Genomic DNA, 18704 nt, shown 5'->3' on the forward strand with positions numbered 1-18704 from the left:
CACTTTAGAAATTTCATATTCCTCCATCAGGTTTGTGGGGTTTTGCATGTTTTAAGGAATGTGTTTTATGTGACACCAAGATGTTTGTGGTTAGCGTTTGATCAATAACACATCTGATTTAAATTAACTGAGTTGACAGTTTGTTGAAACCATATGGCAGGAGCTACTATGGGTAAAAAGGGAAACAACTCAAAAAAAGTACCATTCAACTCCAAAGATTACTTATTTCACTTTTTTTGCTAGTTATCATACTTCTAATTTTACTATCTAGTCTTATAGACAATTCAATTATCGTATCTTACATAAAGCTTGGAGCAAATTCACTAACAGTATAGCAAATATAAAAGGGAAGTGCATGAGATCAGGCTGGACTCTAAATGCAACAGGAAGCCACTTTTGAGCTGGGAAGCAGTAATCCTAGCTGTGCTTTCGAAGATAATTCTTTTTCAGCATAGAGGAAAAGGAAGACTGGGAATAGGAAATGAACACTGGGAATGACAGAAACATTATTAGTATATTCCAGGTTAAGGCAGTGGAGGCCTGAATTACAGTAATATCAGAAAGAACTGGGAAAGACAGGCAACAAAGAAGAGCACAACACAATGGTGACGCTCATGGACCTTAGAACTACACTGATCATGTTCAGATCCTGGCTCTGTCCCTTGCTAGCTATATGGCCCTCAGCCTCAGCTTCCTTCTCTATAAAAAAGAGACAATAACAGTCAGTTATGAGTAAAGGTTTATAGCTAGTGATATTATTATGGGGATAAAACATAAGTACTTAATGATTAGCTGGATGGGAAAAGTTGAGTAAAAGGAATAAATATATATGTGAGTTTTTAAGTTCTATAACTTGAAGAAAACTTTAAAACACAAATATTAAAGAGTAAGTTGGCAATACTTATCACTATGTATTGCAGCAATGTTTTTAAATGGAAGAACAGAAACAATCTAAATAACTATCATTTGTGTGGCTGGTAAATTATTGTACATCCATACAATGCAATACTGTTAGCCATGAAGAAAAATCAGATCAATCTAATGTGCTAATAGAGATCAATCCCCAAATTATATTTTTAGTTAAAAAAAAAAAGACAGGTTCAGAAAAAATACTTTATGTTGTACTCTAATTTGTTTAAAAGTAAAGATATCATACACCTATATGCATATATGTGCACATTCTATTTTTGAAAAGATATGCCAGAAACTCTAATAGATGATACCTCTGGAGTGAGACTACAGAACCAGGGATCTAGGGTATAAAGGAGATTTTGTCTTCCCAGTATACTTTTTTAATGAAAATATGTTTTTATTGACCTTTAGAGATAGAGGAAGGGAGAGAGGGAGAGAGAGAGAGAGAGAGAGAAACCTCAATGAGAGAGAAACATCAAATGGCTGCCTCTTGCAGGCCCCCTACTAGGATTGAGCCCACAACCCGGGCATGTGCCCTGACCAGGAATCCAACCTGCAACTTTCGGTAGACAGGACGATGCCCAACCAACTGAGTCACACCAGCCAGGTCAGGTTGTTGTTGTTGTTTTAATCTCTCCCAACCTGTCTTATTCAAAGAATTTAAGGCAACTATTTGTTGCAAATATTTCTATCTAATGGATATATAAAATGAAAGAAATAAATTATAAGGTTGGAGGGGTAAAGAGTGGTAAACAAGAGATATAGGGTAAGGAGGAAAAATTGACAAGATTTTGGGAACAATTAGATAAGGAATAAGCAAAAAGAAGAAATTTGACCACATTTTCAAGTTTCTGGCTTGAGTCACTAAATTGATGAGATAGACACTAAATCAGTCAAGATAAGAAGCACAGAAGAACAGATATGGCAACAAAGAGGATAAATTTGTTTTCGGACATGTTGAATTTAAGGTACTCATCAGTCACTTGGGTGGCAATGTCTAGTAGCCACTGGCAAACAGGCCAGGAAAAGAGGTCTGGGTTGGAGACAGATTTGGGCATGGTCAGGATATTATGATGTCAGAGATGGAAAATAGAGTAAGAAAAACAAACAAACAGATATACTCTCAGATACCAATATTCAGGGCAGATAAAGGAAAGCTAATGACAAGTTCAAGAAATAAAAGGATAACTAAGAGCTCTTTTAAAACAGAGACTTTGTCTAATCATTGTGTATTGCCAGGCTCTACTAAGGAGGTAGTCAAAACAAAATCTAGACAGGTTGGATAGGATGAAGACGAAGCGGTCTCTAAAGGATTTAGTAATTGGGAAGTTATTACCTTAGCAAGAGCACTTGAGTAGAACGATGGAGGCAGAAGTGAGACTACAATAGATTGAAGAGAAAAAAGAAGAAGAAATTAAAATAAACAACAGACTATTTTTTTCTGAAAGCTTGGCTGTGAAGGCAAGAAGTAAAATAAGACACTGTCTCGGGAAAAAACCTTATTCATGTGATAAGTTGAGAAGAAACAGATTCTACTTGATAAAATAACAGAAAATATAAACACGTGTTTATGAGTAAAGCATGTAAATATAGAAGTTTTAAGAGAATCCCGCTGCTACTAGTTATATATAGTTTTTACATAGTATTAAACAAAACATTCACTGATAAAGAACTAAAAAGAAAACAATATCAAAATGTTGATATAGTTGTCTTTACGTGGAATTACTACAGATGATTTTCCCTTGTTTCAAGTTTTCAACATTTTACAAATTTTAATGAGCTTATATTCCTTTCATAGAGGTGGTTATAGGGGTTGGAAGACAATGAGCTTTACCAAAATTAATGATGTTTCAAGGGCAGAAAAGATTTAAGATATTTTAACTCAAGGAAGACAGACAATAGTAAGAGATAAAATATAAGCAGGCAGAAAGCAGAAAAGAAATAGAAGGGAAAAATAAAACCAACACAGAAGTGAAATCTCATTGCAGGTAATACAAAGGAGGACAAACACTGCTCAAAACATAGTAAGGGATATGGACGACAGGACTAAGAAAGGCAAACAAGATATAAATGAACTCTGAAAACCATAAAACATTATTGAAAGAATGAAAGAAGACCTAAATAAATGGGAAAACTTCCCATGTTCAGGTATTGGAAGACATAACATTATTATTATACTCCTGAAAATGATGTGCATATTTAACACAATCCCTATAAGAATCCCAGCTGAGTTCTTCAAATTGGCAAGCTGATTCACAAATTTAAATGGAATTGCAAGGGACCCAGGGTAGCCAAAAAAACCTGAAAAAGAATAAAGTAGGAAGACTCACACTTTCTGACTTCAAAATTTTCTACAAAGCAATGGTAATTGAGGCAGTATAGTATTGGCACATGGATAAACATATAGAGCAATGGAATAAAATTGAGAGTCCAGAAATAAACTACTATATGTTTATGGTCAACTAATTTTTTATAAGAATGCCAATGGGAAAAGAATAGTATTTTCAACAAACAGGGCTGGGACAATAAGACAGCAGGTTGAGATAACCCTTACTTCACAAAAGCATGAAAACTAACTCAAAATGAATCAAAGACATAAATGTAAGAGCAAACTATAAAACTATAAAAAAACCCACAGGTAGGTCTTCATGATCTTAGATTTGGCAAAGGATTCTTAGATCAGACACCAAAAGCAAGAATCACAACCACAAAAGTAGATAAATTGGGCTCCATCAAAATTTAAAACTTTTGTGCTTCAAAGGACACAATTAAGAACATGAAAAGACATGAAAAAAATTTCACAAATCATATATCTATAAGGGACTTATATCTTGAATATATAAAGAGCCCTTACAGTTCAATAAGAAAAAGACAAGTAATCCAATTAAAAATTAGCAAAGGATCTAACAGACATTTCTCCAAAAAAGACATAGAACTAGTGAACAAGCACATGAAAAGATGCTCAATGTCAATTACATCTCAAAAAATCTGGAAAAGCCCAGCCAGATGTGGTTTAGTGGATGAACATCGACCTATGAACCAGGAGGTCACCAGTTAAATTCCCAGTCAGGGCACATGCCTGGGTTGCAGGCTCGACCCCTAATAGGGGGCGAGCATGAGGAAGCCGGTCAATGATTCTCTCTCATGACTAATGTTTTTATCTCTCTCTCCTTCTCCCTTCCTCTCTGATATCAATTTTATAGATAGATAGATAGATAGATAGATAGATAGATAGATAGATAGATAGATAGAATCTGGAAAAGAAAGAAGAAAAAAGAAAAGATGTTCAACATTATCAGTCATCCTGCAAATGCAAATAAAAAAACTACAATAAGATGCCACTTCATATCCACTAGGATGGTTAAAATGAAAAAGTCAGATAACAGCAAGTATTGACAAGGATGTGGAGAAATTGGAATCTTCATAACACTGCTGGTAGGAATATAAAATTCCAGCTGTTTTGGAAAACAGATTGGCAGTTCCTCAAATGGTTAAACACTGCATAGAATTACCATATGACTGAACAATTCTACTCCTAGATATATACCTGAGAAATAAAAACATATGTCCACACAGAAATCTGTACACAAATGTTAATAGCACCATAATTCATAATAGCCCAAAAGTGGAAACAATGTAAATGTCCATCAATGGATAAATGGATAAATAAAATATGGCATATCCATACAATGGAATATTATTTAGCCAAGAAAAGGAATGAAATACTGATACTTGTGATGAACTTTGAAAACATTGTATAAAGTAAAAGAATGCAGTCACAAAGGATCATATAATATATGACTCCATTCATATGATACATAGGGAAATCTATAGAGACAAAAAATAGATTACTGGTTGCTTAAGGCTGGGGAGGGAGGTAGGTAGGGGGTGGGCAGGAGGATAAGGAAGTGACAGCTAAAAGATATGGGGGTTCTTTTTGAAGTGATGAAAATGTTTTAAAATTGCACATATCTACCCTAGCTGGTATGGCTCAGTGGATAGAGCATCGGCCTGCAGACTGAAGGGTCTTGAGTTTGATTCCAGTCAAGGGCATATGCCTGGGTTGCTGGCTCAATCCCCAGTCGGGGTGGGGGGGGGCAGCCAATTAATGATTCTCTCTCATCATTGATGTTTTCATCTTTCTTTCCCTCTCGCTTTCTCTCTGAAATCAATAAAAATATATTTTAAAAATAAATAAAATAAAATTGCACATATCTGAATTGTACACTTTAAATGGTAAGTTGGATGGTATGTGAATTATATCTCAATAAATCTATTAAAAATATAAATGGAAATGTTCAGAAAAAGTTTAAAAGGATTAACTACTCTTGTGCTATAGAAAACAAATCAAAAATGGAATTGCAAACCATTTATAAAATAACTACAACTATAACCCACAGGACACAACTACAGCAACATACAAAAGAAATCATAATTTAAATACCTGGAAAGAATGAAAAGAACATTAAGCACACAACATAAGAAGAGAGAAAAACAATCACAAAACAAAAAATAAAGGAAGGATTTAAAACAATGAAAGAAAAAATTAATAAATAAAAAGAGAGAATTAATTTTAAAAATCCAAGAGCTGGCTCTAAACAAGAAAAAGGGGCAAGGCCTCACATGTACAAAATAAGAAGTGATAGTGAGTAAAGTGATAAAGTAATCAAAGACACAAGAATTTTTTTTAACTCATAAAAGGATATCTTGCTCAACTTCACACAAATAATTTTGAAAACTTGGATGAAATAGATTATTTTCTAGGATACTAGTAATACAAATTATCAAAGCTTCCCCCAAAAGATATAAACCTTAAGCAGTTAAAGTATCACAGAAGTAGAGATATTGCCAAAGAGCTACTATCTCCCCAAAATACTCAAGGTCAAATAATTTCATGGGCAATTCAACCAAACCTTTAACGTCAATACCATTTAACCAGAGAGGGAAAGAAAAGGGGGGAAAAGCATAGAAAAAGAAAGAAAAGTTTGAAGTTATTTTTATGCAAGTGGCATAATTCAACAAAGATAAAACACAGAAAACTACAAGCAATTTCGCTTATGAGGAGAGATGCAAAATTTCTGAATAAAGTTTAGCAAACAGAACCAAGCAATATATTTAAAACTAGAGGCCCAGTGCATGGATTCGTGCACCAGTGGGGTCCCTCAGCCTGGCCTGACCCCTCTCGCAATCTGGGACCCCTTGGGGGATGTCGGACTGCTGGTTTCGGCCGATCCCTGCAGGCCAGGCCAAGGGACCCCACCGGTGCACAGATTGGGCCTCTGCTATGCATATAAGATCTTTGGTTAATCTCTTCCCACCCTCCCTACTCCCCACTTCCCTCTGAGATTCATCAGTCTGTTCCATGTTTCCATGCCTGTGCGCTGAGCGTCTGCCCCCTGGTGGTCAGTGCATGTCATAGCTACTGGACAAACGGTTGCTTAGGCTTTTATATATATAGAATATATGGATAATACAGAATGACAGAGTGAATGGATTAAGGAATACAAGGATGGTCCAGTAATAGTAAATCTATTAATACAATTCACTACAATAGTAGATCAAATGAGAAAAATTACCTTAGTTCTCATAGGAGCTGAAAAGGCCTTTGACAAAATTTACTTCCATATTAAAAAATCTGAGTAAAATGGTAACAGCTGACTACTTTCACATGATAAATATGTATATTTTAATCTAAAGTCAGGCCAAAGCTTAATAGGAAAACACTAACAATATGCCATTAAAATCAAGAATAAGACAAAGATCCACTACTATCTTATTGTTTAATATTTTTGGGAAGTACTAGACAAATCAATTTGATAAAAGAAATGAGTTTTAAAATTGTTAAGGAGGAGATAAAATATCTTTATTTGATAATTTTATAATTATTTAACTATAAAACCCAAGGAAAACAACTCTCTTATTTTTTCTTAAAGATTTTTTTAATTGATTTTTAGAAAGAGGAGAGGGAGAGGAGAAAGAAACATCTATGTGGGAGCAAAACATCTATTGGCCACCCCTGTATGCCCCCTCCTCCCAGGGATCAAGTCCTGGGCATGTGCCCTGACCTGGAATTAAATTGGCAACCTCTCGGCCCAGCTGGTGGGGTTCGCTTTTTTAATGTCGACCCAGGAACCAAGAGGTCACTTGTTCGATTCCTGGTGGGGGCACCTGCCCAGGTTGCGGACTCAATCCCCAGTCGGGGCGTGCAGGAGGCAGCTGACTGATGATGTTCCTCTCTCATCGATGTTTCTATCTCTCAAGCCCTCTTCCTACACTCTCTTTAAAAATCAATAAAACATATTTTTTTAAATAAATAAATAAACTGGCAACCTCTTCATGCACAGGAGGACACCCAACCAAATGAGCCATACTGGTCAGGGCAACAACTATCTTTTTATTACTATTTACAGAAAGTATTATAATTCCAAAGGTATCTATGTACAAATTAATACTCAGAAATTAATAGCATTCCTATATTCAAACAAGATAAAAGACATAATAGAAGTAGAAACAACAACAAAAAGAGAGAAAATACCAAGGAATAAACAAAACAAGAAATGTGAAAGATCCATATGAAAAAAAATTTAAATCTTATTGTGGGATGCAAAAGAAAACTTGAACAATAAAAAATGAATATATACCCTGTTCTTGAACAGAAGATTGAACCTCAAGTAGATGTCAATTATATCTAAATCAATCTATAAATATAATGCAGTACCAATAAAAATACTAACAGGATAGGGTAGGGTAGTTTGATAAACTAATTTTAAGTTTTATGGAAAAATAAACAAGCAAGAATATCCCTGGGAAGTAGAATGAGAGAGGACTATAATCAAAGAATGAAGTCATTAGGTATAAATAGGTAAACTAATCAATGAAACAATAAAAGTCCAGTAGAAACCAAAATTATATGTAGGAACTAAGTACACCTATAGACAATATTTCAGTAGTGTGATAAGTGGGTAGCCACCTGGAAGAAAAGTGAAATTGGATTCCTATACATCTCTACACTCTACACAACTTATATTTTGTATGGATAAGTGCATTTAACTTAAAAATAAAATTATAAAAGTATCAGGGGGGAAAAACAAGAATTTTAATTTTAGTTAGAAATAATGTTGAAATAGGGAAGACCTATCTTATGACACAAAACTTAAAATCCAAAAGTGATTGATAATTACCACTATAAAAATTTTTTCATTTCTTTTAAAGTTATACACTATTAAACAAGTCAAAAGCCAAGTGACAAACTGTGAAAAATGTCTGCAACATGTAACAAAGACCTCAAAAACATTTCCTAAGAACAGAGTTCCCACAAACAGGATTAAACATGCCAATAGAAAAATGAACAAAAAATACATACCCAGATGAATAAAAAATATAAGCAAATGCTATAAATAAAGGAAACAAATATGGTTCTTATACCTATTGAAAAGATGAAAAAAAAAAAGCATATCTATTACATTGGCAATTTTAAAAAGTTTGATAACCTACTCTGATACCAAGGGGATGGGAAGTCAATACTCCAACACCAATAGTGGAACATAAACTGGTACTACCTCTGTGGAGGGCAATTTGACAAAATCTATCAAAATTTAAACAGTACAAACAACAACAACAAAAATAGAAAAAAAAATTTAAATAGTACATATCCTTTGACCTGCAATTGAACTTCTAGGAATATATCCTAAAGACAGACTCACTCAATGTACAAAATTATATATGCACAAGAATATTAATTGTATCATCATTTGCATTAGCACAACTGTATACATTTTAAATGCCCAGCCAAACAAAGAAATGCTACCATCCTCCCTCCTCTCCTCCCAACCCCACATCTCTCTGGCAAGGATACACACAAAAATTTATCACTGGTTGCTTCTAGGAAGGAAGCCAATTAGCTGAAATCAAAACTAGAAGGAAAACTTGCCTTTTAACACATGCTCTTTTGTATCATTTGGATTTTATATCACAAACATATATCACATTTTAAAACCTTAAGATTTCAGTATTTTTACCCAGCTTTACCAATTGTTACATTTTCCTGCCTCCTTTTTTAATCCATTTTCTAATTCCTACATTACCAATGTTTTAACTGTTTCCCCAGCTAATACTGTACATGGTATTTAATCAAACTCACAATTAATCTTAACTTGGGTTCCATTATCCCCATCATTTCCTTGCTCCAGAGCTCTACCGCTGCATCTCCTCTACAAAACCTCTGTTCCCTATTCTTTGCGTGTATGGAGATGGTGAGTTAGTAAAAATCCAGGACCAAGAAGCTATGAAATTCCTTGGCCTATGGGGCAAACAGTCACTACTCTATTTTAAGAGACAGCAAAAAGAAGAGGCTGCTCAAACAAGGTTTCACAAAATATCACTTGTACTGTCACTATGGAGAGTCTAGTCCACTATTTTTATGTTTAAGAACTTGATTTTTATCCATGTGTCCAGAGTCAGTGGAGCCTATAGGGCAGGGGTGGGGAATGTCTGGCTCAAGGGCCGTAGAAGGCCCTCAAAATCATTCGGTCTGGCCCTGCCAAGGCATTAGGGGTGAGTTAATTAAATGTTTGACCACAGGCTCATTTTTAAGTTGACAATTTTGTATGGCCCTCAAATGATGTTATAAATATCAAATGGCCCTTGGCAGAAAAAAGGTTCCCCTCCCCTGCTCTAGAGGAATGAACCAAATCAATCAAATTGAATTCACAAGAAACTAATCGCTTACACATGCCAATGTGTTAATTTAGAATTTCAGAATATATATGTATGTAAGTAGTTATGTGTATACACATATATCACTTGAAGTGGGTATATATACAGGTGTGTTCCCTAAAAAGGTATACACATTTTAACAGCTGATAGCTCAATTGATGTTTCTTTTTTTCAGATTTAATCCACTGGAATTAATAATGGTAGCCAAAGTGTGTATACATTTTTGGGACACCGTGTGTGTGTGTGTGTGTGTGTGTGTGTGTGTGTGTAGAGTATCAATTCATGCATATCAAGGAATCACACACAAATGGAAAGTATACCCAGGTAACCACATGGTGCTATGAGTGTGTATAGGGAGAAAAGAATAAATCAGAAGGTCTGAGAAGACTTCCCTGAAAAAACAGTGTGGTCAAGCTGAGATCCAATGGAAGAAAGGTAAAAATAAAGAGAGAGAGAAAATGGTGAGCAAGAGGGTTCCTGAATGATGGGAGAGCGGGCGCAATGGCTCCATGGCAGAAGGGGGCATGATATGTCTAAGGAGGTGGGAAAAGATCAAAGGGCAAGACCATAAGATGTAGAATTAACTAGAGAGTTAACTACAAACTGTGTAGTGTCTTTTAGGCCATATTAAGGATTTCTGCCTTATCCTAAAAGCAATGAAAAGCTAGCAAAGGGGTGTAAACAGAGATGGGAACAGTTGTGTGCTAGCAGAAGATCAGCATGCTTACGAATTGCGGGCAAGAGTAGAATCAGAAGACTGCTTAGAAAGCTACTGCAGGAGACCTACGTGATAGATGATAGCAGCACGGACCCGAGTTAGGGCAGAAATACAATAAATAGGACTTTGTAACTGATTATACCCGAAATGCAAGGGAAAGGAAAATGTTAAAGAGGATGCCCAAATTTCAAATTTGCATCACAACATGGGTCAGGGTGCTATCACTGAAAGAGAGATGCTCCAGGAAGACCAGATGGTTCAGTTTTGTTTCACTGAGAGAGAGATAGAGGGGAGATGCACAAAACGTAAGAAAGGGATCTGGGTGCTCAGAATCTGGAAATCTTTGTAGAAAAGGATGAAAAATGGAAAATGGGGTTAGATGCAAAGGAAAGAGAACATTAGCTGCAAAAACTTAGACATCTATTTATTTGTTTATTTTTTTTACCTCCAGCGTCAGCCATAAAACAGGCCTAGACATTTCTATCCCTCCCCATCACCTAAAATCTTTTCAAACATCTCAAAATAATGGGGGAGGGTAAGCTTAAATGCAATACTTAGGAAAAGAAAGCATTGGTGTGAAAGAATTTCAAAGTATATATTGCGATATCAGATGTTCCAATTCTGAGAATAAAGAAAAGACAGAGGCTGCCTACTTGGGGAAGAAAGAATGAGAAAAAGAAAGAGGCTGATGATCCCAAGGCCTGAATTCTCACAGTTTAAACACGTTTATCTTTACCTCTGGACAAACAGCCTTTCTTGGCCTTTGGTGCTAAGGGAATACAGAAATAATAGCTCCACACTGAGGCCCCTTATCAGAAATCATGGCTTCCACTGCCACCAAGTGGTGGTAGTGAGGAAGTGCATCAACCAGGTTCTTGAAGCCCAGAAATGTCTCTGTGAAGCCCATGGCATAATTAATCTAAGATCAAAGACCTAAAGACTTCAGTAGTAAAGAGCAAGCCGGTGATAGGTTTTGGTAAGAGACTTATCTTCTAATCTGTCAACACACAAAAATGTAAGTTTCTGCTATTAACTTGGGGTGTGGAAAAAAAGACTCTTGTTTTCTTTTTCATGTTAAAAAATCACATACCATTTAGTGACTGCAAAATACCCAATCTGATACTATCAACTCAAAACCAACTCCTGGTACATTACATACCTGACCATTGAATAGTACTTCAATGTTCATTTCAATGGCGCATTAACAATGGGCTAACGTGTATCCCTGCCACACATCAATAACTGTATCACAGACAGAAGCAACTGTCTCATTGAATGTGCAAAATTCCCTTTGTTATCTTCAAATAAATCAAATAACAATTTTCGACCACGTAAAAGAACAAGGCACGATAATAAACACAATTCAAAAACCATCATGTTCTCAAAATCCATCAGCTACATATATAAAACCAACTTCAACAGTATTCACACACAAAACACGGTGCATGATTAACACATCATCCTGAGAGTTCTCTTCGTGGTAAAAAGAAAGCTCGCCCAATTCATATCTGACCTTCTGTGTGGCATTTGCTTCCCTGCCCTCCTGCTACTACACTGATCATTTATTTATAAACGTATAGTTTCACAACGGTCTGGACATACAGATCAACTGGACTTGTCTTTGTTTTTTTGAGGCATCTGAACTGGAGGAGATGGAATTGTGGGCCAAAACATGAAAAATAGTCATACTGGGTACATTTTTCCAATTCTTAACCAGCTGTTTTTTATAGAGTAGACACGGCACAATTTTGTCAGTATGTTCTTGATCTTCGTTTTCTTCCCTTAAAAATCCAGTCTCACTATCCATTCTGCCTCTGGACATTCTAAAACATGAATAATGTAACTAGTTTTCCCTGATTCTCTTGGTTCTTCTGCTTCCCACCCACCTCCCAACAACCCCTCCACTCCACGCCTACCCCCCCTTTCTTGGTTCAGAATGCCTAACTTTTTTTTTTACACACTCGAGATGGTTTTTACAAAAATCACTCTTTGGAATGCTCTTCCCTCTTCTCTCCTCAATTTAGCACCCCTTGAAAAGACAATGTCCACAGCCAGAAGCCAGTGTCTTTCTTTTACAAGATCAAACTGCGGGGAAGGACGAGACTAGGAACCGAGTGAGCGAAACATTTGGGGATGTCAGTGAGACAGCGGGCTCTCCTTTGAAAAGAAAACACAACTCTCAGCACAAAGCTTTTGAACAGAGCAAAAATACACCACCACCCCACCTCCCCGTGTGCTCCTGTTCCCTCCCTGACCTCAGGGACACCTTTCCTTTTCTCTAAGCCCCGGCCCCTCGGAGATGTGTGGGGCCTGCCTTTCCTCCTCTCAAGGGAAAGAAAGCCAGGGAGAAAAGCAAAGGTAGCAGCCACCTGCCCGCCGCGCCCGCGAGCTGTCAGGGCCACGGGACCCCGTCCCACGACTCACCTGGCAGGTGCGGCCGTCCGGAGAGTTGCACGAAGCGGTTGAGCTGGCCAGTCCCCCGACCCCCGCTGCCCCCGCTGCCCCCGCCGGCCCCGCTACCTCCGCCGCCGCCACCATTGCCCGCGGCGCCTCCTCCCCTCCTGCGGTTCCTGTCCCAGCCCTGGGCGGCCGACATGACCCGCTAGCGATTGCCGCAGCCCGGTCCCGGCAGCCCTTGGCCCGGCAGCACTAGCCGAGCCTCCTTGCAGGGCTCCTCTAGAGACCCAGGAGACAGGGAAGGGGGAGCGCCCGGTTTCCCCAGTGACCAATGACTGGCTGACTTCGTGACAGGCAGCCAATGGCCGGCCGTCTTCTTGGCAGGTGGAGGGAGGCGGGGAGAGACGTGGTAACCATAGCTATGGTTGGAAAAAGTGGGGTCTGAGTAAGGCAGAAGCAGCCGCTCCTCGCGCGCATCCACCGCGGAAGCCAATCCGCGGCGACGCCTGCGGGGGGCGGGGGGAGGCAGGCGGGCCAATCGAAGGCCGAGTGAGCGAGGCCACGCCTGCGGGGAGAGCGGGCGACAGCTAGTCCTGGGTGTGCTGGACTCCGCAGCTCACCGGAGGAAGATGGAGCAGCATCCAGCGGTTCTCAACCTGTGGGTCGCGACCCCTTTGGCGGTCGAACAACCCTTTCACAGGGGTCGCCTAAGACCATCCTGCGTATCAGATATTTACATTACGATTCATAACAGTAGCAACATTACAGTTATGAAGTAGCAACGAAAATAATTGTATGGTTGGGTCACAACATGAGGAACTGTATTTAAAGGGCCAGAAGGTTGAGAACCACTGGATATGCACATACACATATAGGTGCAGGCCGTATTCCTCCAGCTTTACCGACGGAGATCCCTTTCCCTGGCCTATGACACACAGAAAGGGCTCCTTTGGAGGGGAAAATCCCCAGGCGGAGGCAAAACTTAAAAGTAAGGAGGGATTCCCGGGTTCCATTTCTCTTGTCTTTCAGTGGACCGACAACTCCCTAATTCACTATAAGCCACGTCCCGAGCAAACCGTTTTAAACCTGCTTAACAAACATGGAAAAATGTTCCAGCTCACCGGTAATTATAGTAACACGAATTAAGACGCCCCTCTCGCCTCCCCAATGAGAAACCGGCTCTGGATCATTACGTTAGTAAAGATTTTTTTAAAAATAACACCCCGCCGAGAATAGAGTGCCAAGAAAAAGGTGCTTTCATAGCTGCCGGGTGGCTAAGTAAACGTTTTTGTTCGATCAAACACCTTCTGCTCGTAGAAAATGTTAATCAGCTTAAAGACAGAAACAGTTATGGAAGATGGAGATGGAAGAAAATTGTAGATGTACGGGTCAGAAATGCCTATTGTTCCAAAATTAAACAGAAAATGTGGCTTTGAACTTACTGGGCGCGGTGCAAAGTGGGAAAATACAGATTGTTCACTGATGTCTATCAACGATGAGGGAAAGGCTTATAAATTGCGCAAAGGAAACAAAACTTTTCAAGGTTTTCTCCCTGCTGTGTGTGTGTGTGTGTGTGTGTGTGTGTGTGAGTGTGTGTGTGTGTGTGTGTGTGCGGAGAAAAAGGAAAATCTGCTAGAGTTGAGGATGCATACCTCATGGCGCGAATTTCATGTGCCACTAATTCCACCTTCTTATTCTACTTCAGTCCCTGTCGCCAGGTATTTTGCCCATTAAGCACTATAACGCACTGCTTACGAAAATATTGGAGACCTGGAAAAAAACGTTTATGGCTCTAAAATATAAAAATATTAAAAAATATAAAAATATATAAAAAATATATAAAAATATAAAAAATATATAAAAATATAAAAATCAAATTTAGTAAATGTTACTTTTCTAAAGAAACTGCACCAGTGAGTGACCAAATAACAGATAAAGTAAATTTCCAAGTAATAAATAAAGAATGAATGATAGAATGTCACCATTTTGCAACCCCTAATGAATTCAGAAATCAACCCATTGAGCATAAACCATCCTAGCATCACAAAAGGAAAGATGAGACGTCTGTCTCTACAACATAAAGATGACAATGACGTGTCTTGTAGGAAAAAGTTGAATCTTAATCTCATCTTACATCAATATCTAACTACCAATTTATAGAAAATACAGAGGACGGGGGGAAAGACTACAGTGGAACATTTTTTTAAAAATGCTACAGAGATACAAACAGCAAAATCCAGATTATTGAAATTCCACAGGATAAACAAACAAGTTTCTTCAACAAATAAATTGCAAAGGAAAACGATTTGGAGGGAAAGATGTGTAGGTTAAAAGGAAACTTGTGAAGGTTGTGTAACTGTGAATACACTAAAAATCATTGAACGGTAATGGTTATACAACTTTGTTAATATATTTAAACCACTGAAGTGTACACTTGAAAGGGTGAATTTTATGGCATGTAAGTTATATCTCATTTTTTAAAAATTTAATAATATAGGAAGGGAGAAGTGGATGGGGAGCTAGATGAAAGAACATTAACCATTAGCTGAAGCTGGGTGGTGAATACATGAGAATTGTCATTACATTGTTCTGTCTACCTTTGTATATATTAGCAGGTCTTCATAATAAAATGGGAAAAATAGTCTAGAAAAATAAGATTATATTAACAATCAACTGAAAATTATCTCATAGTTTTATGTATATATCAATGTTAAATTTCAGAAACAAAATGAAAGATTTATTCTTGACTAAATGTAAAGCATTACATTATTTTAAAAGCTTTTTTAAAGGTTAGAGCCAAATTCTTTTAGCATAGAATGTGAGTACACTTTGCTGGGTATTGACATGATTTGGAGAGGGACCTTCCAAATAAGCGCACACAGACAATATGTACCCGCTAACACAATGTAATAGCAAGTACACAATATTGCCTATGAAGTAATAATGCCAACAATATTAACTTCAATCTAATCAAGACTTAACCTATAACATCCACTTACAGGAACTTTCAGGGGGGAAAGGAACAAGTTAAATGACATGTAAAACAATCAAATTCAGGGGGACAGTCTCCACAATATCTAGCCTAATCTCGTCAGTATAAGTCAATATCATGAAAAACAAAATGGGAAAAACCAAGATGGCGGTGTACGTAAACACCGGAAATTGCTGCCTCCACAACAACTTCAAAAATACAACGAAAAGACAAAACGGACATCATCCAGAACTACAGGAAGGCTGGCTGAGTGGAAATTCTACAACTAGAAGGAAAGAGAAAAGCACACTGAGACTCAGAGGAACTGCGGAAGTAAAGTGCAGAGGTACAGAGGCTCGAGCGTGAAAGGGGCTGGTACCTGAGGACGCGGCTGTCTTTTTGAATCGGGAGGGAATCACAAGCTCCCGACTGCTCTGAACTCCGGTTCCGGGAAGTCTCTGAGGACCCAGGACTCATACGGGGAGAAACTGGACTGTCTGGCAGCAGGCAGAACTCGGAACTTGAGGGCGGCAGTGCTTGCAGCAATTACCGGGACACTGAGATGCGGGCCCCTTAGGGCAGGGCTGAGGACCAGCCATAGCTGCTTGCTCCGCCCTGTTGATTCTCTGAGACACCGCCCCACCCAGGCCGCGGCAGAGGCTTTTGCATATGAATGCCCTGGCCCTTTGCAATCTGAAAAATTACCTAACAAATTGCAGCTGGGCCAGACAGACCCAGAACTTCCAAGAGAAGGCCCAAGGCCCCACAGCAGCTTGCATTGCTTCACAGCGGGGCCTCATCTGGGCACCTCCAAACCCCCCAAAAAGGAAGGGGAATCTGCAGATCTCTTCGTAGGTCCTGCTGGGTAGCCTCAGGAAGTGGCTAAATTTGCACCTCCTTAGATCCAAGAGCCAGTGTACCCAGTGGTCAGAGTGGGACCATCCAGATTACAGCTCCTCAGATCTATAAGGGACACACTCAGGGGCAGACTCAGTGAGCACCAAAGCTCCACTGAAGCAAGTCTTGCCCCAGAAGGGTGTCTTCAGCACAGAACTTCTCCCACTGCAGACACAGCTGATTCTCACAGCCAATTGGCCTGGAGGTCAATTCATCCCAGTGATAACTACAACAATCAAGGCTTAACTACAACAAGACTGTGCACAAAGCCCACAAAGGGGTGCACCAAGAGTGTAATTGGGGAGGCTGAGCCACTGGGCCCTATAGGACACCTAGCACACAAAGCCACTCTATCAACACAGGGAAGCAGGCAAAATGCGGAGACAAAGAAACAGGACACAAATGACATAAATGGAGGAAAGCAAACAACTGGATATAGAGTTCAAAACCACGGTTATAAGGTTTTTCAAGAATTTTATGGAAACTGCCAATAAATTTAGTGAGACCCTGGAGGATATGAAAAAGACCAACTAGAAATTAAGCATACACTGACTGAAATAAAGAATAATATACAGAGATCCAACAGCAGACAAGAGGATCCCAAGAATCAAGTCAAAGATTTGAAATACAAAGAAACAAAAAATACCCAACCAGAAAAGCAAAAAGAAAAAAGAATCCAAAAATATGAAGATAGTGTAAGGAGCCTCTGGGACAACTTCAAGCATACCAACATCCGAATTATAGGGGTGCCAGAAGAAGAGAGAGGGCAAGATATTGAAAACCTATTTGAAGAAATAATGACAGAAAACTTCCCCTACCTGGTGAAAGAAATAGACTTACAAGTCCAGGAAGCGCAGAGAACCCCAAACAAAAGGAATCCAAAGAGGACCACACCAAGACACATCATAATTAAAATGCCAAGAGCAAAAGACAAAGAGAAAATCTTAGAAGCAGCAAGAGAAAAAAAGTCAGTTACCTACAAGGGATTACCCATATGACTCTTAGCTGATTTCTCAACAGAAATTTTGCAGGCCAGAAGGGAGTGGCAAGAAATATTCAAAGTGATGAATGCCAAGAACCTACAACCAAGATTACTTTATCCAGCAAAGCTATCATTCAGAATTGAAGGTCAGATAAAGAGCTTCACAGATAAGAAAAAGTTAAAGGAGTTCATCACCACCAAACCAGCATTATATGAAATGCTGAAAGGTATTCTTTAAGAAGAGGAAGAAGAAAAAGGTAAAGATAAAAATTATGAACAACAAATACATATCAACAAGTGAATCTAAAAATCAAGTGAATAGGAGAATCGAAGATGGCGGCATAGGTAAACACCGGAGTTTGCTGCCTCGAACAACCACTTCAAAAATACAACTAAAAGTCGGAGCGGACATCAACCAGAACCACGGGAAGACTGGCTGAGGAGAGTCTCTTCAACTAGAAGCAAAAACAACAGCATTCCAACGCTCAGCGGAGCCCCAGTGTGGAAAACTTAAAGGTACGGCGGTGCGGTGGTGAGGGTGCGCGCGCAAAGCGGGCTGGCGGCTGAGGGCGCGATTGTCGTTTTCAATCAGGAGCGAGTCTCAGACTCTGGGCTACAGATCCGGGCGAGTCTCTAGGGACCCAGACTCAAACGGGAGAAGCGGGACTGTCTGGCTACGGCCCCTCCGAGGTTTGCAGCGGTTGTGGGGGACAGAGAGGCAGAGCCCCCGGGAGACGGACTGAGAGCGGCCATAGCTGCTCCCCTCCCCCCCGCCCCTGCTGAGCCCGCCCCCGCCCAAACCCCTGCGCACAGCCCATTTTGCCGACCGCCTCAGGCAAAGGCTGGAATAGCGCCTCCCCAGAAGACAGACGTTTTTCCACAGCTGATTCCTACAGCCAGTCGGCCTGGGGGTCAAACCCCTCTAGTGTTAACTACAACAATTAAGGCTTGACTAGAAACAAGACTGCGCACAGAGACCACAAGGGGGTGCACCAAGAAAGCATATAAGATGCGGAGACAAAAAAACATGACAGAAATGGAGGATATGGAGCTAAGAATCACAATTTTGAGGGCTTGCCATAAATTTTGTGCAGAGCCTCACGAAAACTAAT

General features: G+C 39.3%; 1 protein-coding gene across 2 annotated transcripts in view; it reads right to left on the minus strand.

Annotated features, from left to right (window-relative positions):
- KLHDC10 (kelch domain containing 10) overlaps positions 1-13069 on the minus strand; it is a 48164-nt gene extending 35095 nt beyond the window's left edge. The window contains exon 1 of one of the 2 annotated variants that reach the window (XM_006088358.2): positions 12770-13069. In XM_006088358.2, the coding sequence (XP_006088420.1) occupies positions 12770-12941 (172 nt within the window). In that variant the 5' untranslated portion in view covers positions 12942-13069. The remainder of the gene's footprint in view (positions 1-12769) is intronic. The other variant, XM_014455476.2, reaches the window with a different exon arrangement.
- Between the last annotated feature and the right edge of the window lie 5635 nt (positions 13070-18704).

Source organism: Myotis lucifugus, unplaced genomic scaffold (assembly GCF_000147115.1).
Source record: "Myotis lucifugus unplaced genomic scaffold, Myoluc2.0 scaffold_46, whole genome shotgun sequence".
In the NCBI taxonomy this organism is placed as follows: Eukaryota; Metazoa; Chordata; class Mammalia; order Chiroptera; family Vespertilionidae; genus Myotis; species Myotis lucifugus.